The 25,918-nt window shown below is 32.3% G+C and overlaps 2 protein-coding genes and 1 long non-coding RNA gene across 3 annotated transcripts; 1 reads left to right on the top strand and 2 right to left on the bottom strand.

Moving 5' to 3' along the window:
* Positions 1-4,892: 4,892 nt before the first annotated feature.
* Positions 4,893-5,967, bottom strand: LOC117683270 (uncharacterized). Its single transcript, XR_010710195.1, has 3 exons — positions 5,744-5,967; positions 5,247-5,341; positions 4,893-5,031 (listed from the first exon to the last, which is right to left on the bottom strand). It is a non-coding gene; the product is annotated as an uncharacterized lncRNA (long non-coding RNA).
* Positions 5,968-7,908: 1,941 nt separating this feature from the next.
* Positions 7,909-10,971, bottom strand: LOC105334719 (uncharacterized). The gene is made up of 4 exons (XM_011438269.4): positions 10,920-10,971; positions 10,497-10,769; positions 9,214-9,414; positions 7,909-9,053 (listed from the first exon to the last, which is right to left on the bottom strand). Exons 1-4 carry the CDS (start codon positions 10,969-10,971, stop codon positions 8,827-8,829), a joined length of 753 nt encoding a protein of 250 aa, XP_011436571.3. The 3' UTR covers positions 7,909-8,826.
* An 8,035-nt stretch (positions 10,972-19,006) lies between these two features.
* Positions 19,007-21,666, top strand: LOC105318055 (transport and Golgi organization 2 homolog). Its single transcript, XM_034446887.2, has one exon. The coding sequence runs from the start codon at positions 19,061-19,063 to the stop codon at positions 19,946-19,948; it is 888 nt and encodes a 295-aa protein (XP_034302778.2). The 5' UTR covers positions 19,007-19,060; the 3' UTR covers positions 19,949-21,666.
* Positions 21,667-25,918: the final 4,252 nt, after the last annotated feature.

Below are 25,918 nucleotides of genomic sequence, written 5' to 3'. Positions count from 1 at the left end.
TTCCGTCAAACAATGAGCACTGAGAGGAAACTTTGTCGTATACCAAAGATTCGCATGATGGATGGTTGTGGCATTTGTTGACACAGGCCTGGACAGTGGACACTGTACTGGAAAGGAAGGGGGAAGCCCCATTGTCATGCACAGGATTCAGATCTCTTTGAAAAACCGTATGTTGGTAAACAAGACTGGATACTCCTGCAAAAAATTTTAAAAAATGTTACGTTTTCCAATAAAAGCACGTGTCAACATAGGTAAATTTGACATAAATTGCAGTTTAATATACTAGTCGAAGACGTCATTTTGAATAAGCAAGTATTTGATGTACATACCGTTTACGGAAATTAACGTTAACAAAAGCCACATCTTGGAAAGCAAAGGCGCCATTTTTTCTACATTTACAAAGTCTAATTTGATGTCAAAATCTTCTTTTGAAAAACGTAGAAGGAATAAGTGATTACAGAAAACGCGATTTTTAAAGACGTTTAAACAACCTGTGATATCCTACTTATACCACATCTGATCGATTCTAATGGGAGTGAAGCTAGCTTATCGACTTTTTGCAGTACTTATAATTTGAAAACCGTTGTTGCTGCGGTGACCAAATATTTGGATTTATTGCGTTTTTATAATTGAATACCGGAATGATTTGAATTGATTGTTGTTGTCTTCCGTCCCAATATTGACACAGCGAAGCTCAGAAAATATTATACTTTATACGTTGTAATACAATTGCTACTTATAAAATTTCGGATCGTCTATTTGAATTGGAAGTTTATATCTGTACCACTGAGGAACAATTAAATAAATTAAAATGCATAGCAGAGGTATTGGAAAAAGGATCCTTTAATCATATGAATACTAAAAATAAAATAATGAAAAAAAAAACATATAGACCATTGTTATCAGACTCTAGATCTGAAAATAGTATGTTACATGTGAATGTACAGGTGAACTACAAAACATGTCGGACATATTTCTGAAAGACCTGAATGTTATAATTATATTTTCATCGTCATCTATAGAAGTAATTACAAGAATCGTTTAGAGTTGAGGTGATTATCTTTACATTTTTATCATTCCTTCTCTTCATGCCATATCCCAATGCCTTTTGGAATTACCTTTCTCATATTAAGTCTAGCGGTTTATTGCGTGCATATGCATGTCGAATTAAGAGGAAGACTAGATATTATTGAGATGGTGGCCATCTGAAAGTGTCCCGCTGAAATATTGGATAATACAATGAAAAACATTTCAGAGGATTTTGCTTTGAGCTTAAAGGTCATATGAAACGATTTTTAACACTATGATTTTCTTTCATGAATATAAAGCTTGGTATAAACAAATGTTAAAATACATGATGTAAGATTTTTTTGCCTTTGCATTACTGAGAAATAACCGTGAAAACTGAGCACCTGAAAAAATTCTTGCCCGCTTATCGTTCTTGATTTTGTGGATTTATGACGTCACAAAGACCCACCGATGTAAACAATGCATTAAAACTAGTGTAATTTTACAGTAGTTTATCGATTAAATTTTAGTAATTTTTGCATATACGAACGTGTCTTTCTTTTCAAATGAGATCATTTGATTTCGTAGTAGCCTACAGATGACTTAGTTTTAATTGGTCGTTAATGAATAAATCTAATATCAGCTTCTCACAAAAGTAAAATCATGATGAAGATCCCGTTCTGGAGTGGAAATTTAACGAAAGAAATGCTCAAACATTTACAGCTGATTAATGAATTATCCTTATCCTTTTGAAATAGAAACATCATTTTCTTCTTCGGTACGTATAATGATTGAGCTACATTTAAAGGGAATTAAAGCAATTAAATTGATTTGATTTATTTTGTCACATAAAAAAGTATATAAGGCAGGCCAATGAAAATGTTTGAGGCATTGTGTACATAGTTTGTATTTAAGAGCTGCTATAAAATGCCGCAAAATTATTCTTAAATTTTATTTCGAAATAATATAAATTTCTGACTTATTGATATATATACATGTAGCAATATCTTTAGAAAATACTTTGTGTACACGTGTATTAACGTTTTATTAAATTAGATCGCGGAAATATGGCATTTAAGGATTTAGAAATGTATCGGTAAAATAAATCGGTTGTTTGATAAAAATAGTTGTTAACGAATGTGAAGATAATCAACAGATTTTATTAAGAACAAGCATCAATAATGATTAAAAAAAACCCGAAAGAAAACATTGCGGAAGAAAGTGAGATAAAAGGGATCTGTGAGTTAACACCGCACATACACGTTTTAAAATCAAAACACCGCACATTCAAGTACACGTTTCAAAAACAAAACATTTGAAGAAATTTCTCTTAGACTAAAAATAATTAAATGGTAACATATTTGTGAATTTGAAAGTGAAACAAACAATATAATCGTGAAGCGAATGAGGCACAATGAGGCCTACAAGTTGTTTAGAAAAAAAATCTTAATGAATTGCATGAACGTGCAAATGGGAAAAAACGATCAGACTTATTTTTGAATTTGTCAATTTCATTAAAAAGATCAAAATAAAACATATAAATATGCTTTTATTAAATTTATATTACACTTGCATGTGGATCTATGAAGAAAATCTTTTATTCTCCCTTCAGTCACGAAACTGAATATCATTATGTACACGCTATTACATGTAAATAAAAACGCACACGATTTCATTTCTTGAGAGAAAAAATACTGACGTGGCTGATTATTGTATAATTATACAAGTTTTTATATTAAATAGTATTTTTTTTCTTTTAAAATGCTGCAAAAAGACATGGATATTTGTATTCACAACATAGCTTTATATGGCGATTGGGTCTTACTGACGTCATAAGCAAGGGAGGTAAGCCGCGTAAGTCAATGTTCCTTTTCCCGATTTAGTAATTTTGATCGACTGTGGCGCTCACATTTTGCATAAAATATCCAAAAAACAATGTCAGTCTTATTAAATAGGCACTTACGAACTCATTCCCGTATATAACTCAATATGGTCAGGATATCGTTTCATATGACCTTTAACGTCGAGTTCTTACCCCTCAACTATTGTCACTATGTTGGTTAAATCTGAGCAAGACATAGCCAATTTGAAATACTTTTTGATCTTAAACTGGATTTTAAATAGATCGACCAAGTCCTACATCTTTGAACTTGATTCAACGTCACTGCATAATTATCCTAAACCCAAAAGCTTCTGTTTATGTGGTCATTATTGGTTATCAGCTGAAAACTGTACATTCTCTCAAATATTTATAGTCCGAGGCGAGGACAGTACAATATCTGACAGAATGGGCAGTTTGAGGCTTATGTAACGAACTTAAAACATGTTGTCTTTTCCTTATTATGAACAGTTTTTAGGATCACTCTGCTTCATTTTATATACATGGCACTATCCAATAAGCTAAATGAACCTAAACACGATCGGGATCAAAATTTTATTTTATTTTATTCTTTTTTTTTTGTTCTTCATTATAAATTTATTGATTGACAAAATGTTTGAAATCAAATTAAATTTAAAGCGAGATACAGAGAGGTAAGAAACGATTATTATGTAAAAAAAAAAAAAGCTCGAGTCTTATATTTGTTTAAATAATGCAAAGTTCAGAAATTACCATTTCTTTGACAAAAATACTCGTGCAAAAGAAGATAAACAGATTCAATGTGTTAATGAATGTTATTATCAACAAAAATAGCAACATTTGATTAAACTCATACCTGTATCACACATATCTACACAATAACATGTCTCGAGCTTTTTAACATAACACAAAAAAAAACTCTTTCATCTCTTATTTGACTTTAAATTTTTGACGATATATTGAAAATAACCATATTTACAATTCTAGATAATAAAAAGGGAATTATAAAATTTGAACATTTTGAGCTTAAATCGTGTCCAAGTCCCTATAATGAACAATAAGCATGAGGGTAAAAACTGATCATTTTGTATATGGGTATGTCAATAAACTATATACACAGCAAAATGTGCCACATACGTTTCACATACGTTAAACATGTGTGATACGTATGTGACCTCACGTACGTTTAACGTGATTTAAGTACCACGTGTGTTTAACGTACGTTAATGAACATATGTGAAACGTATGTAACACGTGTGTTAGACATACGTGATATATTACATACGTTTTACGTATGTGGATCCAACGTACGTTTTTTATATGAATTACATACGTTATGATACGTAACACATGTTAATTGCTTAAAATTGAATTACTTGAATATTTTTAATTTTTCAGTTCATTCTTGATATACTTCATCTTGCTGCTTGAATCACTTCAATTGATTACTCAGTTACTTCAGTGGATCTTTTGAAACATTCATTTTGCATTTCCACTTCTTGTTAATCTAAGACTAGAGTTACAGAAAAAAGACAGTTTCGAGATTAAAAATGAATTTAATTCCTTGAATGATTACATTTAGATTTATATTGTTGTCATTCTTCTGTGCTTTAATAGTTTCTGGAAAAAAAACAAAGAATTTTACATTAAATTTCATTTTATGATAAAGTAAAATTTGCAAATGCCTCGGTTGCTTTTTTATTCAACAATATTGTTAAAGAATAACAGGATCCATTTAGATTTTATTGCAAATACAACATGAAGAAAGTTTACAATTGTTAATAATTTTTTCTTTTATTTGCAAGCTCTCAGAGAGAGAGAGAGAGAGAGAGGGGGGGGGCAAAATAGAAGGTCAATCACAAGTATTAATTTGACAAAATAATTTTTACCTCTAGTATATTCATCCTGATTTTTGTCTACCTCCAACTTCTTCCTTTTTCATGTTTTCCCATGACAATGCTTGTTTGAACTTCTTTCTAAAATATTAATACAAACTTAAGTACATACAATCATTAGAGTTTTTAAATACATGATAAGAAATATAATTTATACATTGCAACTGTCTTTGAACTCCGCGAAGAACTTTTGGATCCTGGATCATTCATTACAAAATCTTCAGGCTACATCAAAACAGATCTTTGAAACTTCTGTATTATATCCATTTGCTACAAAATATAATACATGCATTAGATAATTAGATATATCAAAATTTTACACTTACTAAGAAATACAAATGTACACGTAGGTGTCATGCAACAGATTATCATTAATGATCCTGAACACCCAGTGACTTCTACTTTTAATGAACTATGTCATAGAAATCCATACCTTTGAGTTATTCATTAGGTTGGATTTGTATGGGAAAAAATTGTGTACTTACATTATGATTTTATCAATTCAAAGAGACATCTGTCATTGACTGTGTTAGCTAGTTGGTGTCATCTTCCAGGGATATGTCAAGCAGCCAATGCATGCCTATAAAAAAATTTCAATTACCATGCAATAAGAATACAACTTAATAGAGGCAATTCAATAATCATTTCACTTAGTTGCAATGGAAGACCTACTCGTTACTTTGCATAGGCTTTGCTCTAGTTTTTCTCTACTTTCAAATATTTCGGTTTTCAAATGCGTCTTATCCAAGATCGACATATATTTTATGGGTTTTAATAAGTATTGGTTCTTCTATATTAACTAAACCAAACAGCTGCTTAGTTGTAGCTCTCTGGGGAAACATCATTTTATCGTCATTAATTCAAACCGAATTTTCCCGGAGAACACAGTTACAGCTCCGTGCTACATGTTTACTCTTTTGATAATTGTACGATATAATTTTCAAATGCAAGTAAATAAAAACGAATGCTTGACAATCATTACCTCTGCTAAATCAATCCTGCAGTTCGATCTTCTGCCTCCGTGACGTAAAAATGTGACGTATATTTTGTCATCGACAAAACTAAAACCGATTTCGTATTAATTCCGGATTCGTTATCGAATTAATTTTAAGAAGACACATGGCTTCTGTTAATGAAACAACTTTATTTATGCATAGTTTAAACCAATAAACACGCACAGTAGCAAGGCTTTTCTTCACACATGTTCACATGGGGGGGGTCCGAAGGATAATTGTGTTTGCCCGGGGGGGGGGGGGGGGTCCGAGGCATATTTGCGATAATTTTACTGTGTAAATTTCATTAACTTTCATTTTCCGGGGGGGGGGGTGACCCTCCGACCCCCCCCCCCCCCCCCCCATTAGATCCGCGCATGCAGATAATTTTAATGTAAAGTTATTCAAATGCATGCCTTCAGTTCACACATATGTAAAACATATATATTATTAACGCACGTGTAACATGGTATTTAGACCTCATGTTAACCATGTGTCTATTAACATATGTGTAACATGTGGTTGAGATCTACATATGTAAAACATGTGATTCACATATGTTTAACATGTGTAAAATTTAACGTATGTTAAACATATGTGATGTTGAACGTATGTTACCACACGTATGTTAACCACGCGTTTCTCAACATATGTTTAATGTACGGTTTGACTTCACATGTGTGTAACGTATGTTTAACGTATGTTGTACGTGTGTTAAGTTCAAACATATGTGAAACGTATGTGGCACAATTAGCTGTGTATTGGATAAAGGAAAACCAGTCCAGACAATGAAGCGTGTAAAAGATAATTTAAGTGGTTTTTATTGTGATAAAATAAATTTTGACATGGTCCCTGTATGCACAGGAGTTATCGCTCTTTGCGCAGTGCCATGCGCAATTTCTGCAGTTAATTTTTTGGCGCCATATATATGCAAGCTGTTCGGCGAGCAGCTCTTTTTTTTCCCACCCACCCAACCCATTTTTGCTTCCATTTAAAGTAGCATTACTTTGTGGCTGCACTGCCTTTTTGTATGTTTGGTAATTTTTGTAATAGTGTGTATGGGGTTTTTGTAACTATTAATTTTCTCATATTCTTTAATCATGTTTTACGTGTATATGCGTTTGATGTATTTTTTGTCAATAAATTTTACGCCACTTTGATTACTTGTTCTATTGGTAACAGGACTTGAGTCAAAAACATATTTGGGGGAGGGACATTGGTCCACGTTGGTCATTTTTGTAGTTGTTTTGGACAGCTACAGGTAACTGATTGGAGGTTTGCAGGACAATAAGTAATTTTTTGGATTCTGTTTAACAAATGATCATAACGTCACAAAAATTTTAAAAAAGTTAAAGCTAAGAGGGGAGTATGTTTACTCTGAAAAAAGTTTTGTTTTTTGGTCTGATATGACCTTGACCCTTGACATAGAAACTTCATTCAATGTCACTGCACATTTTTTGAGCAAAGGCACTCTATTGAAAGAGAATATTTATGATCCGGACACGGATTTTTTTTCATAAAATTCTGCTGTTATTTTAACCTTAGATCTAGAAACTTTGTTCAAGGTCACTGCACATCCCTTACTCAAAGAGACTCTATGGATAAAGTATGAGCTCGAAACAAATGATCTCAGGCAATCAGATTGACAGACGGACGGGCGAACAGACTGGATCGTCCTAATAAAATGGCCATGATGTTTTAAAGTATATGAAAATCCAATAATATGCTTTCTTTAACTTTCAATTAATTCTAAAAAGTTTTAGTGTCTCTAAAATTTGACAAATTCAAGGAAGAGTTGTTAATTTGTAACAACCGAATTTTAAACTTTCTAATGTTACATATTAAAAAGCGACTCATGAACATGATTCAGTAACTATATTTTACAGCTGCATTTGAGTTTTAACTTTACAAAGGTTATAATTTTCTAGAAAAATTGGTTTGAGAAACCTTAACAGCCAATGAAATCGAATCAGACATCTTTAAACTTTCTCTCTCTCTCTCTCTCTCTCTCTCTCTCTCTCTCTCTCTCTCTCTCTCTCTCATAGCCACATTTAAATTGAGTAATTCAGTATGTACCTGTTTCATTCAAGCGAAATGATATTCACGTCTTTACGATATCGATATTCATTATGAAATTATAACAGTAACTCATAGGTAACAAAAATAAGAAGGCTCATTTATTTAGGACAAATTAAAATAAATGACAAATAGTAAACATACACATGTATACAATCAATAAAGTAAACTAGGGACAAAATATTATGCAGTGGACCCACAATATTGCTGCTAACCTTTGACTATTAAAACATGCTTTTTACCAGAAAAGCACATATATAAATTAAAAACTATTGTTAGGTTATAAACGTTCCCTGAGTCCTTATTGTAAAATTGCATAATCAAAAAACATATTTGTAGATGTAAGCATATGTACAGGTACAACAAAAATGATAATATGGGGGCGTTATCTGTCACCGTTGCAAGGTAGCATTAAGACACCAGTGCAAAAAGAAAAACATGGGACCGGTGTCAAGGGGCAAAGTAAGGAAATATCAGTAATGGATTTAAATGTGCTTGCACAGAGCAGTAGCTGAATTGATTTTTAAAAAGCGCTGAACTTACTTTAAAAATAAACAGTACAACTATATTTAATCCCAATGCTGTTATTCCCTTACTTTGCTGTTTTCCACCGGTCCCGTGCTTTTTTGAGAACCATATAACAGAAAAGATAACATTTTAGTTTTAAAAATGTTTTGAATAGTGATTGAAAGCGGCAGAAAAGGAGAAACAATATATAACATATATACGTACTCAAATTTACCATTTCAATTTACATGTTAATCGAAAAATATGGGGCAGAGGCCCGGTTTAAGACCATCCAATCCATGGGAGATACTCTCTCTCTCTCTCTCTCTCTCTCTCTCTCTCTCTCTCTCTCTCTCTCTCTCTCTCATTTAAAGAGCGGGTTACTACTCTCGTAACCTCCAGCTTTTATATAGCCACTGAAGCAACTATATGTAGTGTAAAAACTTATCATCAAAACTTAAATATTTGCTGATTCATCTGATTCTTCTAACTAATAAAATTTGATATCCTTTTCACAAATGCATCCGTGACTTCCGTAAGGCCTAATATCGTCCCATTTACCGCTGTACGCTACTCTGAGTCCAACAGATCTAGAGCTGCTCTGCTCCCTTGACGGTTCTCCCGGATACCAATAAAACTGAGTTATTGCTTGGTCATTTGAAAACGTCCAGTTTGTACCATTATACTTGCCATCAATGCGATATTTTGATACTGAGCCTAAAAAAGAAGGCCATCAACAAGTATGACATAATACGTGATATAAATAATAATACAATTCTGCAAAAATGTCCTATTTAAATATTATGCTCGTAATTTCCTTTTCTCATTTAATTTAAACATCTATAGAAGGTCAATAAATAAAAATAACAAACATTACTTGTTGTTTCCAAATTTAAGTTTTCTGCAAACTTCTGTTTGATTTCCGTGTCTATTCGTAAAAGGTGCCCTCCCGATTCTCCACAAAACAACTTGGCATCAGTCATTGACCTGGGTTGAGAATCGATTTTGTAACAAACCGGTACTGACTCGTTGTAGAAATATCCAGGACTGTTTCCGTTACATAGGTACTTTGCATAATCTTTAAAAGGGTTGTAAGAATTTCAGTGTCACATCTCAAAATATCCTACTCTTGTTCTTCTTATTTAGAAAATTACAGTTGTTGCAAGAACAGGAAAATAAGCGTTAACGAAATGATGTTATGTGTTATCATGACGATGAATTTTAAAAGGGCACGGTCACAATTTTGGTCACAAATATTTTTTTCGATTTTAATGTTTACAGTGCTTTAGTAACGCATTTTTAATAAGCAACCAAAGTTTGAGTGTCATTTGTTCAGTTATAAGCGAGTTGCAGAGCTTACAATTCTTCGCTATGTAAACAAAGCTTTTGTTAAATGGCATTTGGTTCACTTGTTTAACTTTACATTTTGAATGATGAAGTGACAATTCCAGTTTTAGACCTACATTGAATGTGTTAATCGTTAGGAACTATTTATGCTTAAAATGAATAAGAAGATAGACAAATCAGCTTGAAAAAGATTTTTTACTGGTATATTAAACCTATGTAAACAAAAAGGGCACGAGCCTTGTTTACATGACGAAGAATTATGAACCCTGTATCTTGCTTAAAACTCGTCGACTGGCACCCAATTGTCATTCGTTAGAAATGCATTCCTAATGCATTGTTAATAATAAAACCAGAAAAATAAGATTTGACCAAAATTGTGATCATGGCCCTTTAACTTTGAATTTCTTGACAAGGGGATTTAAATATATCGAAAATATAATACTAAGTTTAAATGAATTTAGTACTGTAACGCTATCATTTATAAAACTCTTATGGTGCCTCGAGAGTGATTTAAGACAGTACTGATTTCCTCTTGTTGTTTCATTTTTTTTAAAATAAGATTTTTTTAACCCCTCTCCCCCACCCCATCTTTGAGGCCCTACCCTACCCTACCTCATCTAGGGATTATAATTTGAAGTCTTATTCACAATACTTAAGGAAACTTCCTCAAAAGCTTCTGCCTATCAGGCCGAGTGGTTTTAGAGAAAAATATTTCAAAAAGATTTTTCCTTAACTTTTTAAAAACACAAGCCGGTTAAAAAAAATCTAGCTTCATATCTTAAACACATATATTTGCTGAAAATTAATAATTACCACTGATATCACGCAGTACAGCTTTCTTCACAACTTCATATAATACTTGGTTACTACTGATCTCATCTTTCACGTTTTTTCCTTCAAACAGGGAGCACTTAAAGGAGATAGTGTCGTATACCAAAGATTCGCATGATAGCTGATAGTGGCATTTGCTGATACAGGCTTGGGCAGTGGCCACTATACCGGAGAAGAAGGATGAAGTCCCGTTGTCATATGCAGGATTTTTGTGTCGAAGAAATATTGAGTGTTGGTAGAAAATTGTAGTAACTTCTACAAGAATAAAAAATTATTCAGTTCAAAATAATAGAAAAATATCAACATTCTAACGGACCAAGAATGCTAGACAAAAAATTCTAGATTTAATATCAACTAAAATTCCAAATTTGGCTTTAATTTTAACAACTCAAAACAGGTACATACCGATTGTAGATGTCATTGACCAAATCCAAATAATGATAACAAAGGACGCCATTTTCATCTTCATCCATCACGGTAAATTTCAATTGTGTTATTGATTATCGTCAATGTGTCTAAATACATGTATTATAGAATGAATTGGTCACTTCAGAAAATTAATTAGAAAAATCGATTTCATTTATGTACTACATTATCGCAAATTGAAATCGCGACCCGCTTAGTTAATACTGCATGATATCAAACTTATTTTTCGTTGGGTGTTATTTATTAAAGCTTTTCTTCGTTTTAGTTTTCAATTACAGGCAGAAAAATTAAATTGATTAGTGTTAATCGGGTCTTCGAGATGTACATGTATAGCCGAGATGCATTTTCTACCAAAATGTCTAGATGCCATAACATTATTGTATATAATATTAAGGTGCAAACTACTAGTATGTGAGATATAAGTGCTTTGGAGAAACCATTCGGTGAATAATATTTAATTTACAAGTCCAATCCATTACGTTTCTATAGAAACAATTATAAGTTCATTAAAAATTTTAAAAACCTATATCGTATCAGAGGTTGAAATTGGAGGCTTTTTATAAGGCCTGTTCGTAAGCATTTGCTTTACTTTTGACTTCCAATTCAAATGATTATGCATTTTTAAGAGAAAAGAACAAATATTATAACATATACATGAACATATGCATCCTTCATCTAGCGTAGACCGAATAAATAATCGCTTTCGTCCTTTAAAAGGCTTCTGGAACTAAAATATGAGTGTTTCCAAAGAGAAATGAATGGTGGGCATGTCTTAACATTTCTAGAAAAACGCGTCCGATATTCAGTATTCGATTACACAGAGATGTGTCCAAAATGTATGCACTTGAAATATACTTTAGATATTTGCGGTCTCATTAAAAAGCGCCCGGGAGCGCCCGAGATTATAAAATAGCGCCCGATAAGCTAAATAGGCCCCCGGGATCCTAGATTCTTCCCAGATTGGTCTTAAAAACTTTTATTGTCAACTTGTATGCATACATTAGAATAAAAATCCGGGGAAATTTAATAATGCAGCAAAGAAGAAAGACAACTCCAAATTATAAACTTGTCTGTGATACTCATTATATTACATAGTAAATAATAAATGAGGTCAATTGATATAATATATATATATATATATATATATATATATATATATATATATATATATATATATATATATATATATATATATATATATATATATTTTTTTTTTTTTTTTTTTTTTTTCCACTTAAAGCATCATATAAGCATGTTTAAGTTGTCAGTAAATTTAATGTGTGTAAAATCGCGTGTCATAGTCCAATTATTCACCTGACAGGAAGCGGTATCACAGCTGAATCCGTTAGTTACATTTACCTGTGGTGCGGACTAGCAGGGTACAGGATAAAGAAATACACAAAGCTGTCATATAACGTCCCCTCTACACCGTCTCATTAAGCATGTCACGATATTTCAAACATTACCTGTCAACCTTGTTAGTTATAAAATTGTCAAATTTATCCCCATCGTCAATGTACGAGGATGTGTTGTCAGTTTGTTAATTCTCCAATTTTTTTCATAAATATTTTACATAACTATTTGCAAATCATACGATCAATTCCTTTATCAAATTATTGACAGCAGAATGCCTGCTCTAAAAAGGCGTAAAATCAAGGCTTCTTCAAAAGCCACTTTATTTTGGCCGTGCAGAATATGCAGGAAAAATTGCCAGAAAGCTAGCATTTGTTGCGACATTTGCGACGTTTGGTACATGTATCATCCTCATTGCGAAAGTTTGAATGTGCAAGAATTTGAGATGTTTAAAATTTCAAATTCCCATAAATATACATGCACTAGCTGTTTTTCTGGAGAAAACGATTCATATTCTTTTACAGCAGCTTTGTTGAGATTTGATGAGGTATGTACAAAACTGTTTATGTAAGTTATCTTCTATGGTAAATATCATTTGAAATTTTGAAGTCTAAATCAGCGCGGTAACATGTATAGATACATGGCAAATAAACTTTATACATGTAATTGTTTCGATAAAAAATATTGATGAGAAAAGGATGTAAACTTTCGCTCCATTCGTAATGACATTTTTGGAGACGATGGCCTTTTAAATTCTCCCGATGACGTGGAGTATGATTTAAAAACTATGGAATGGAATTAGAGGGTAGGTATAAATTATATGAAGAACATGTTCCAGAGTTTGCAAAATATTTTAAAAACAACACAGACAATCTGAAGAAGTTTGTCTGGGAGCCCAAAAAACCAAAACAAAGTTGTTCCTGAGAAATGGACAAACAATGCCTGTGAGTCCATGAACAATATTTTGAAGCTGTCAACCAGTTGGAAAACATGCAAACTCCCAGAGCTCGTCGAAAAGCTTCATAAAATTGTTCAGTTGCAATATCGGGATATTCGACGTGCTCTGTACGGTGAAAGGAACTATGCAAAGGCGCCCTGGACACGAACATTTCAAGTCAGCCACATTGCTTGGAATACAAAACCTACATTTGCTAATTTAGAAGGGGAATGGGGGGGGGGGTAATTAAGGAATAAGGAATCACTCTTCAACTTCCATGGGGTGGTCATTTCAGTCGGGCGTTCGTGATCTAATTAGATAAAGCCCGAAGATTTGATAACTTTGATCATAAACCAACTTTAATGGTCACCCCATAAAAGTAATAGAATGGTTTCTAATTACTTACCGGTATATTATTGTATCATTTTCAATTTTTAAAAGTGCAACCAAAATTGTTTTTATTTTTATAAAAATTTTGTCATTCAAACTCAAACTGTACCCCAAAAGTTTGACAGATATGTATCAATTATTCAAGTGCATTACCACGCGGTGTAAACACAATGTGCCAATGATCGATATACATGTAATCATTGAAAAAAACAACAACCGTAAATTGGCTCATATATGTAGCTTTAACACAGAAAAATCTTAAGGCACTGAAGATGTAAATTGTTTCTACAATACATCAACTTGAACTTTCTGTCCTATTTTGTTCCAATCAAAAAATTGGTAGAGACACTCTACTGTAAAAATCAAAATATAAGTATGTACGAAAAAATGCGTTTGCAACGAAAAAAGTGTGGGTTGGGTTAGGTCGTGCCCCACCGACAGCCCACCCCTTTTTCAAATCAAAGACTATTTTAAATATTATAAAACCATTCAACAATTCTATCACGCAGAAACTGAGGAGGAGGAACCAATCTTATTAAAGCATCAGATCGAGCAACTTAATGACTTTACAGTGGTGCACAAAGGATGCTGCTGATTTTTAAGTACATGCAGAATATGACGTGCATAATACATGTATATTATATTGTAAATTAATGATGTTTTGCTGTGTTTGGGTTTTTTGGGGGGAGGGGGGGGGGGTTTGGTATGTGATGCTGTATATTCAGTATTCAGTTTTTCATTAGATGCAGAATATTCCTTAGGCCACAGAAATGATAAAAAGACATTTTACGGTGTTTTATTCTGATCAATACAAATGAAGTTGGAATTACCAAATGAATATGTTGATGTTAAACGTATTGAGTTTAAAGTTGTATAGTTCAGAAAAACAAATTTTCCGTTTCGTTAAAGTCGGTTTAATCAACATCGACTATATTTACTGCCCTACGTGCATGTATAAAGTTGAAGATATGAGTGTTAATTAACAAAATATGTTTGTTTACAGACGTTATTATTATATATTGCTGCATTGGTTTAATTATTAGAGCGACATTAAGTAATCAGATGCACGTATGTTACCAAGCTCAAGGTCGACAAAACAGAGCATTATTTTCTTTAAGAGATGGCGACGAATCTTTCTTTTTACATGTAATCATACTGTACGTGTATATGAAATGGCATTTGGTTCACTTGTTAAAGGGGTATGGTCATGATTTTGGTCAAAAATTAGTTTTTCGATTTTAATGTTTACAATGCTTCATTAAGGCATTTTTAATAGGCAACCAAAATTTGAGTCTCATTTGATGAGCTTACAATTCTTCGCGTTTCTTTACATTTTGAATGTTGAAGTGAAAATTCACGTTTTAAACCTAAAATGGATGTATTAATCGTTAGGAACTGTTTATTTATGCTTAAAATGAATAATAAAATAGACAAACCAGCTTGAAAAAGATTTTTTACCGGTATATTCGACCTATGTAAACAAAAAACAGGACACGAGCCTTGTTTACATGACGAAGAATTATGAACCCTGTATCTTGCTTAAAACTCAACGACTGGCACCATCACATCATTTGATCATTAGAAATGCATTCCTAAAGCATTGCAAATAATAAAAACAGAAAAATAAAATTTGACCAAAATCGTGACCATTCCCCTTTAATAAAACTAAAGATTTGCAGAAAAGAGGATTTACTTGTAATTCAATTGACTCTGACCAAACTAACTTTGTGCAAGGTAGAAATGTGGCTAAATATATTAGACATAGGATATTATAACTATGTAACCTGGAAAAAGAAAAGGAAATAATGTAAAATGCATGACTTATTATAGGTATATGACTATGTTATTAAACGTGGTGATATTCTTACAATGAGGTGTCCAAGTAGCGTAGTGGGCAATGCACTAGCTATTCACCGCTGCGACCCGAGTTCGAACCCCGTGATGGACAGTGACTGTATGCCATAGGGAATGGCGATCCCCCGCTTGGACACGTGGGTTTTCTCCGGGTAGTGCGGCTTCTTCCCGCACCAATGACCCCCTCGCGCTAACATGCGTACGTACCAACGAGAGGTATTAATATAAGTTGTAGAACTAAAATCAAAGACTACAGTGTATTTTAAATATTTTAAACCACTCAACAATTCTATCACGCAGAAACTGAGGAGGAGGAACCAATCATATTAAAGCATCAGATCGAGCAACTTAATGACTTTACAGTGGTGCACAAAGGATGCTGCTGATTTTTAAGTACATGCAGAATATGACGTGCATAATACATGTATAATATATTTTAAATTAATGATGTTTTGCTGTGTTTGGGGTTTTTTGGGGTTTTTTTTTTGGGGGGGGGGGGGTGGTATGTGATGCTTTATATTCAGTATTCAATTTTTCATTAGATGCAGAATATTCCTTCGGCCACAGAATTGATAAAAAGACATTTTACGGTGTTTTATTCTGATCAATACAAATGAAGTTGGAATTACCATATGAATATGTTGGTGTTAAACGTATTGAGTTTAAAGTTTTATAGTTCAGAAAAACAAATTTTCCGTTTCGTTAAAGTCGGTTTAATCAATATCGACTATTTTTACTGCCCTAATACGTGCATATATAAAGATATGAGTGTTAATTAACAAATATGTTTGTTTACAGACGTTATAATTATATATTGCTGCATTGGTTTAATTATTAGAACGACATTAAGTAATCAGATGCACGTATGTTACCAAGCTCAAGGTCGACAAAACAGAGCATTATTTTCTTTAAGAGATGGCGATGAATCTTTCTTTTTACATGTAATCATACTGTACGTGTATATGAAATGGCATTTGGTTCACTTGTTAAAGGGGTATGGTCACGATTTTGGTCAAAAATTAGTTTTTCGATTTTAATGTTTTCAATGCTTCAGTAAGGCATTTTTAATAGGCAACCAAAATTTAAGTCTCATTTGATGAGTTATAAACGAGTTACAGAGCTTACAATTCTTCGATCGCTAAACAATGCGTTTCTTTACATTTTGAATGTTGAAGTGAAAATTCAAGTATTAGACCTAAAATGGATGTATTAATAGTTAGGAACTGTTTATTTATGCTTAAAATGAATAATAAAATAGACAAACTAGCTTGAAAAAGATTTTTTACCGGTATATTCGACCTATGTAAACAAAAAACAGGACACGACCCTTGTTTACATGACGACAATTATGAGCCCTGTATCTTGCTTAAAAATCAACGACTGGCACTTCACATCATTTGATCATTAGAAATGCATCCCTAAAGTATTGCAAATAATAAAAACAGAAAAATAAAATTTGACCAAAATCGTGACCATACGAAAGACGAATAGGGCCACATAAAAAAATATTTTTATTTCGTAATTACGAGAAGTGATCTCGTTATTACGAGTTAATTATCTCGTTATAATGAGAAAAGATCTCGTTATTACGAGAAAAGATCTCGTTATTACGAGTTAATTATCTCGTAATTACGAGAAAAGATTTCGTTATTACGAGAAAAGATCTCGTTATTACGAGTTAATTATCTCGTATCTACGAGAAAAGATCTCGTAATAACAAGAAAAGATCTCGTTATTACGAGAAAACATCTCGTTATTACGAGTTAATCATCTCGTTATAACGAGAAAACATCTCGTTATTACGAGTTAATTATCTCGTTATAACGAGAAAAGATCTCGTAATTACGAGAAAAGATCTCGTTATTACGAAAAAAGATTTATATAAATAGTGCATTTCTGAAAACACCTTTAAGTCGACTGGTTCACTCTTTTTCTTTCCATAAACGTTAATTCAATTCTGATTAATGTTTAAATTACACCGGATATTATTCTTTAATTTTTAAATAAAATGATCGGATTTGACATTTAACTAATATGAATAAGTGGAAAGAACTTCATGTAATTCTCATTTCATCTTATATATTATAATCCCACTCCGAAGTAAATACCAGGTAGCCCTTGTCGTAAAAACACAATTCTATTGTTACAGTTGACTTTAATGACTATGTAGTTTCAATCATTGATATACAGGATTTACCTGAATTGTGTTCATACACAACTTATATGTATATTGAAAATAATTGATTTTGTATATCAACATTTTGGAGTCTGAAAACAAATTACATGTATCCTTCTAATCAATAAATTCATCAATCAACCTGCTTTGCTCCTTCTTCTGAAATTTCTTTGATACTGATTGGTCCGATTTTATATCAAATTTTGTTTATGCTACTAAGCGATGATTATGCCAAGTATGTGTATGTTAAAAGACATTGCCGTAGTTCATACACTTGACATAAAGAGAATAGAATAATGAAACGCACCATTTTGAAAAGATCTTTTCTCGTAATAACGAGATCTTTTCTCGTAATTACGAGATAATTAACTCGTAATAACGAGTTCTTTTCTCGCAATTACAAGAAAATTAACTCGTAATAACGAGATCTTTTCTCGTTATAACGAGATAATTAACTCGTAATAACGAGATCTTTTCTCGTAACTACAAGAAAATTTACTCGTCATAACGAGATCTTTTCTCGTAATTACGAGAAAATTAACTCGTAATAACGAGATCTTTTCTCGTAATTACGAGATAAAAATATTTTTTATGTGGCCCTATTCGTCTTTCGTATGACCATGCCCTTTAATAAAACTAAATATTTGTAGAAAAGAGGATTTACTTGTAATTCAAACGACTCTGACCAAATAACTTTGTGCAAGGTAGAAATGTGGCTAAATATAATATAACAGTCTTTACAATTTAAAAGTCTAGGTACATTGTATTTCGAGAGATTTTGCAAAAACGTACGCCCGTTTGTTTGTTTGTTGTTTTTTTTTTTTGGGGGGGGGGGGGGTTATTATTATTTCATTTATTAATAATACACTTGTAACTTTAAAACAAAACGCTGAATTTCAAAATTATAACGAAATCAAAGGGACATTGAAAACGTAAAAATCTTACAAATTTAAGGCGTTCAATTGTTCAATTCGTTTTTGCACTCCTCCCTAATCCCTCTGATTCACATTTAGTACGTGATTTTAAAACTGAATTCCTCTCTTTTGTAATGAAACGTATACCCACGTCCGATTGAAGAACACTATCAAAATATTTGGCTTTTCCAACAAGCTGGGTGTATTTATAAAGATTAGAAGGCGTCAATATTTTTCGGATGAGCCCCTCCCCCCCCCCCCCCCCCCCCACACACACACACACAGACACACTTTCAGAATGATGCTATATGCCTGCCGTTACATAACCCTTGAAAAAAGGTATAGGACAATGTACTTATTATATTACACTGTACAGATATCCACGAACAGTAAAATTTTAAATATTAGTAAATATACATGTAAATTATAGTCGGGTTCGATATTCCAGATACTGGGCAAAGGTCTCAACTTTCTGTTTTGATTTTTTAAGATCATAATGTGCGTTTTATTTCTCTATGTTAATGACAACCCACAGCCAAACAAGTACAGACTGATTATTGCAAATAACAGAGATGAAAAGTTTGACCGTTCAACAAAACCTTTGGATTACTGGGATAGCGATAAAAATTGTCTGAGTGGCCAGGATCTGCAGAGTGGTGTTGAGCATGTTGAGGGCTGTACGTGGCTAGGTATGTCTAAAACGGGAAAAGTTGGTGTGTTGCTAAACATTAAAGAAATTCCAGAAGAAGATAAAGAGAGTAGGGGCTGTCTAGTTAAAGATTTCCTCTCATGCGATCTCAACTGTCAGTCCTACATCGAAAAATGTGTAAAGCCCAAACAGGACTCTTATAATGGATTTCATCTCTTACTGTTGGACTGTAGATCCCCTCACACTGAAATGGCTTATTTCAATAACAGAGACAGTGATATGAAGAACGGTGAAATACCATTAGTTGATAAATGTGTATGTCTAGGGAATTCTTTATCTGCTAGGACACCGTGGCAAGAAGTCGAGGAAGGGAAAAAGAGGTTCATGGATATAATTGAACAGTTTAATCAAGTAGACAAGAAATCTGAATTAACAAGCAAACTTTTGGATTTTTTAAAAGACAAAACAAAATATCCAGATGATCCAGTTTTGAGGAAACAGTCTGAAATCACTAATCCAAATGGAAGTGAAGCAGACATTGCAAGAGATGTGGACCAATTAAGTTCATTGTTTGTGTATATGCCAGAGTATCGCTATGGAACACGAACAAATTCTATTATTACCATAGATTACGATGGACAATGTGAGTTTATGGAGAAAACGCTGCATACTCCAGTGGATGAAAATAACTTTCAGTGGGACGAAACCGTACTGAAATTTAAAATTGGGATGTAAATTTAATGGATGCATATAATCATATGTCTCTGATCCCCCCCCCCCCTCCTTATTTATTATTTATGATTTCATATTTCACCTATCATTTAGTAAAGTCCTCTCACTGATTACATGTACATGTATGTTAATTTTGTTCCTTTCCTTTTATGAGTGTTAGGCCCTAAGACTTGATTAAAGTACCAGATACATGTACTTACTTGGTATTTTTTTTAGTGCTCATGCATGATGCAGTGTTCATGAGATTATAAAATATTAACAATATGAATGTACCAGGCAGTTTGTGACTTTGATGATAGTTTCGGTTTTACTGACTGCACATTTTCATACAATTTTTATACAATTAATTTCAAGCAAAATATCAAGAACCTGACTTCCTGGTACCACCTCATAATATCTGCTTTTTAAACAAAATATGCATTGCATACATGTAGCATACAGTATATGGTTACTATGTCAGACCGTATACATATAATTATTACTTTGTACAATATAACATAACAAATGTTTTTAATAATATAATGTATTATATATTTTTCAATATTTTTTAAATATAATATACAGATCTCTTTTAATATGTCAAAAAATGCTTACAGCCATCCAGCCCTCTAAATTTTGACGATACTATTCATATAGTACATTTACTGTGAATTAAACGCCATTTAGTACCAAACTTCATCGTTAGTTTGCCCTGTGTTTGAGTTAAGGTTATGATTTCAAATGTTGTCAACAATTTGTTTTTTTTTACTCTGTAATTTCATCTAAAATGAGAACAAAAAAAACCTGTTATCAATGATTTGACATTTACATGTAAGTGATATAAAAATAATGGTACATTGAATTATTTGTACTAAAAATATACATGCACATGTAAACTACCAATAATCGAGTAATCTTATTCCACTGTTGAATGTGAATGCTCAAAATACAAAACATTAATACATTGTATATTATTCTTCATCATAAAAATCATTACAAATGCAGATTCATGTCCATTTTATTCTGAATTGACAAGGCATAATAAATAGTAATTGGAATAATTGGTCATTTACTCTTTTTTGTTCTACCGTGTATTTGAATATTTACAAACTTGAGCAAGTAAAGTTTTCATCAAACTGCTCATATTATCTGCACATATGATTATTGAGTAGTTTTGAACTGAGTTATTCTTATAGGAGTTATGGGACTTTATACTACACGTTCACTGAACCTTGATCTTTAAATCACTCTACATTTTACATAAACATTTTTCGTACATACATGTATATATCGTATATATGCATGGGTTGTTTATTTTTCAAACCAAGTTAAATTCATATGTTACGTCAGGAGATCTAGGTACAGTACTGTCTCTCTCTTGGTGTCTTTATGGTCAACTAATTAAATTTATACCTTCATCATCTATCGTTTTTACAAACGACGGAAGTATTTGTTTATGATTAATGCATGGAGTTTTTCCTTTTTTAAACCTAAAAAAATGGTGTCGATCATGTTAGCAACGCACCGGCCGTCCCGAGGGGTTAGATTCCGAGACTCACCAGACCAGAAATACAAATATTGAAATGATATAGATGTACCTAAACACATCTTAACATTTACATGTACATGTAGATATATTCTCACAAAATATATGCAAAAATAGTATTTTCCTGGTCGACAATGGTTACCACCAATGATCATGTCTTCTTGTTTGTTTGTTTGAATAAAATCTTTCACGTGTGGTCTTTTCTTTATTTATTTTTTTGTTTATGCTATGGATGTTTTTTTTTATGTAAGCTGAACTATTTGGTTTGTGACATTTAGCAGGAAGTAGATCGTTGAACACCAGGCACGTAGCCCCCCTGCCCCCCCCCCCCCCCCCCCCCCCCCCCGATGCTACGTGCCTGAACACGCACGGCTTGTACAGAGATATAAAATTTCTAATTTTTTTTTCAAAAAAATTGCTGTAAAAATCCTCATGTATATACATAATTTAACATACATTTATTCGAAGACACTTACTAGTATTAATGCTTTTTATCTAAATTTTACATACATGTGTACCCTAAATACTTTCATTACTTTGATAAATTTCGTTCACTCTGAGTCCGTCAAATTCACGATACACAGGAAAGGGAATTTGAAAAAGGTGACTTTCCAGTTAGTTCACCATCCGATATGCATCATATTCTACAATGAAAATTATAATATGCTCGTTTTTAGAGAGTCCCTGAACAGGGTAGGACATCGCCATCTTGTGACGTAGATTCTAAAATAGTATAGGTCATGAGGTAGTGAGGTACCCTACTAAAAGTAAACTTGTTTAATACATGTAATTTGCCTAAACATAGCTGAATGCCTTATCTGTGAAACGCAGTGATATTATATAATTCAGTTACTGTTGCAAGCTATTTTTATCTTTTGTTATCCTAATATCATGTTCTGCAATTCTTTTATTATAATTACTTTTCATATCGATCAAAACAAATGTATGTGATCAAAAAACCATTACCCATAAATAAGTAATTCTTTCATTAACTTGAACAAAATCCTTCGTGTGGGTTGTTTTTTTAATTACATTCAAATTACGGGGGGGGGGGGGGGGGTATATCACCCGAGACCAATTGGGGATTTTGTTTCGAAGCTTTTATTGCAAAGAATGCTTAGAAAATAAAAACATCTCTAATTAATAATCAATTATCTTTGTCCTGTTGACATAGCGTTACTTATAATAATTTATATTGATTACCGATGGTTACAGCTAGATCCTTCCTCTGTTGGGTTCCCTTTGTCCATGCATATTGTGCATACCATTTGTATATGTTTTGGGTTGGGTTTTTTTGTCAATTAATTATCCCAATCGAATCCTCGTAGTACTATAATGAATTGATTTCTTTGTTAATGTTGGCTATCCAGGAATGGCCAGAAAAAGGGATAAGATCATATTCATGTATCCCGCTAGGATTTCCGGATTTTACTAAGACAAAAATATTACCAAAGTGCTAGACAATTCTGCCATTGCCGAGATGACATTTATGCAGCCTGCTATGGTGAAAATTTCCAAAAAACTCCTACATGTCCTGTGAAAGACCATTGCTTAATTTTAAATAACTTTTTTATGTAAAGGACTATATATGATAAGGGCCTAAAATGGCCCCCTAAAATGAACATCATTATTTTACTATCATTTCTTTGTTTTCTTAGTACAGATATGTATGTGATGTGTTCACATAATATTCATTTTGATTCAAGTGCCCACAATTTAGAAATATGACATTGTAAAGACAACCTTTTCCCGTAATTTTTGCATTTTTAGCGTAAAACAGCTTGTTTTCAAGCAGTTTTTCCTTCCGAAAACATAGAGCGCATTCTTGAACAAATAAAATATTTTAATCAGAGATGTATCTAGCCAAGACTTATAAGTGACAAAAAAATGTTCCTTGTTCAAGCATGCGCTCTATATTTCTCATTCGTAAATAGATAAGAAAATGTCAATTTTTGGCTGATTTTGATGGAATTATAGAAATGGCGTCACTTCTGACGTCATATACTGCCAGTGAGTGCAAAAAAATCAAATAAATAGATGAAAAAAATATTCTATATCAACTCTTCTAAAAAAATATTCAAAATTTTATTGTACCCGAAACACTTAAAAAATGGCGAATTATGGGGGCAAAATTTAACTCTTATCATATATAGTTCTTTATATCCAACGAGTATTTTCCTTCTATTTCTTAAGAAAACCGATTGTGATTCATAGTTTTATTGAACCTGACAGGTTCTACCTGATGCAGTTCTCACCAGTATATCAATTGGTCGGAATATTCAGCAACATCAGGAAAATCACGGACTGCACGAAATGATAATGATGATGTCAGACTTTTAAGACTACTTGGCTATTTCTTTCATACCGGTTTAACCACGAAACGATGTACATGTACATTAACAATAATTTAGTAACTTTTACTTTTAATGATCAATTTATTGATTTTTTTTTTTAAATTAATGTTAATATAAATAATAAGTTAATATTAAAATTCTTTCTCTAATTATACAAATACAATCAATAAATGAAAAAAGGTTCAAATTTATACAATGATTTTATTCGGATTATTTCAAAAACCTTCCTTAGATTTAAAGAAATTGTGAAATGATCTAAATACGTGTGTATATCAGTTCATTTTGCAGGGAATCAGTCTGTTATACTTAAAATTGGTCTATTTACGGTGACTTTTAGAGAATCAGCAAAATATATCGTTTTACTCTGAAATAGTGAACATTCTGCAGAGGTATAAGGAAAAGACGTCATTATGACAAGACATAACGATCTGACAAGTCGACATAAAGATTTGCCACCATGTAGTTTTCTGACTAAATTTAATAACTGAGAAACCAGACCTGAATCCACCATAAAAGGCTTTATTAATTTTCCTTGTCATTTTCTGCTTAGTTAAATGTATTTTGAATGGCTTTTGTAAATATAGAGCATTTATCAAAATGAATGCCAACATAGTGATTAGTTATTGTCTGGTATATAATATAACAAATGATTAAACAAACAGAAAACGAACTTAATTATTTTCAACATTGTGCAATAGCTTTAATCACATTGATCGTTGTGACCGCTGAAGCTACCATACTGGATATATTTAACGAAGAACTTATAACATCATAGCACCAGTCATCAAGTTATACAGTCATGTTCTTGCTATGATCCTTAAAAGAAAATACATCTATAAAATAACATTTCAATTTTCCGCGATCCAGATACGTAACTATTACGTATACTGTAGCTGTTTGTATGTAGGAAAGGTCAATGCAAGTCTAACGCGGGTTATGTATTTTTTCTGCAATGTCGCTACCGTCATGCGCGCATGAATCATAAAAAAGCATTTTATTGTTCAGCGGGATCGATGGTTTTGGCCATTTATGAACTGTATTCAATTAGATCTCCTTCAGAAGAAACAATCGTAAAAAAAACCCCGGAATATTCCATCTACGTTGTATGATCGCATTCAAAACATAAATTCTATTTACTGTTACAGTAATTAAAAAATTATCAAAACTATAATGATATTTTAATAATTCATCGAAAAAAGGGACCGCTGACAATAGTTTCAGGATGACATCCTATGAAGAGAATCATAATTTCTAGTCTCTTCGAAGCATATTGGTTTGAAAAATGGTATGATTAATCATTCGTTTTAAAATAGCTCTGAATATTACATCTTGCATGGTAATTCAAAGTCAGTCAATAATATGACGAAGAATAGGTTGATTGAGGCGGGGAGAGTTCAGAATTAGAATTTTTATTAACGCAAACAAAAAATATAGACCACTGGCTTTGTGTGTTCCCGGTTGGTCATAATCTATTTAAAATCTCAAAAAGACATTAATATTTTTTTTTTATGAAAGAATCACACAAATACAAAGCAGTGCATAAACAATTCATATTTCTATTATCGTCAAGAGATCAATAGGTAAAATTTTATGTCCCCATTTGCATTGAAATGAAAATGTGAACGATTGTCCTACTTCAGAGCCTTCTTACAGTAGCAATGACGATGAAGGTATGTTATATGTTAAAAATGCTGTTTATTTTTTTTAATAACTCTTTAAAGATTAAGCTTTGATTTAAGGAATCAAAATATAGTAAGTGGTTAGATACTCTTGTCAATTTAGTATCAACTATTTCATTTTCACAATTGTTACCCATCAATTTCAAAAAAATTTTCTTTAATGAAATTGTGTTACATCAGAAGTTTGAAATCACAAAATTCTAAATTTGCCTACGTAAATCTAGATTGTTATAGAGATGTAGTTAATTAGAATGGATGTGGGAATTGGAACTAAAGATATAAAAAGCGATAAAAAATATATACATGTAGATCAACAAAATTGTGAATTGTTTTTAATGTAACAAAACTTTCATTGATGTAATTTTTGTACAGGTATCACAGTACCTTTTTTCATGCAAGTTTGTATGTGTTAATG

The sequence above is a fragment of the Magallana gigas genome, chromosome 2 (genome assembly GCF_963853765.1).
Source record: "Magallana gigas chromosome 2, xbMagGiga1.1, whole genome shotgun sequence".
NCBI lineage: Eukaryota > Metazoa > Mollusca > Bivalvia > Ostreida > Ostreidae > Magallana > Magallana gigas.
Note: the sequence above shows the minus strand (reverse complement) of the source record. Positions and strands in the feature narration are given on the sequence as shown.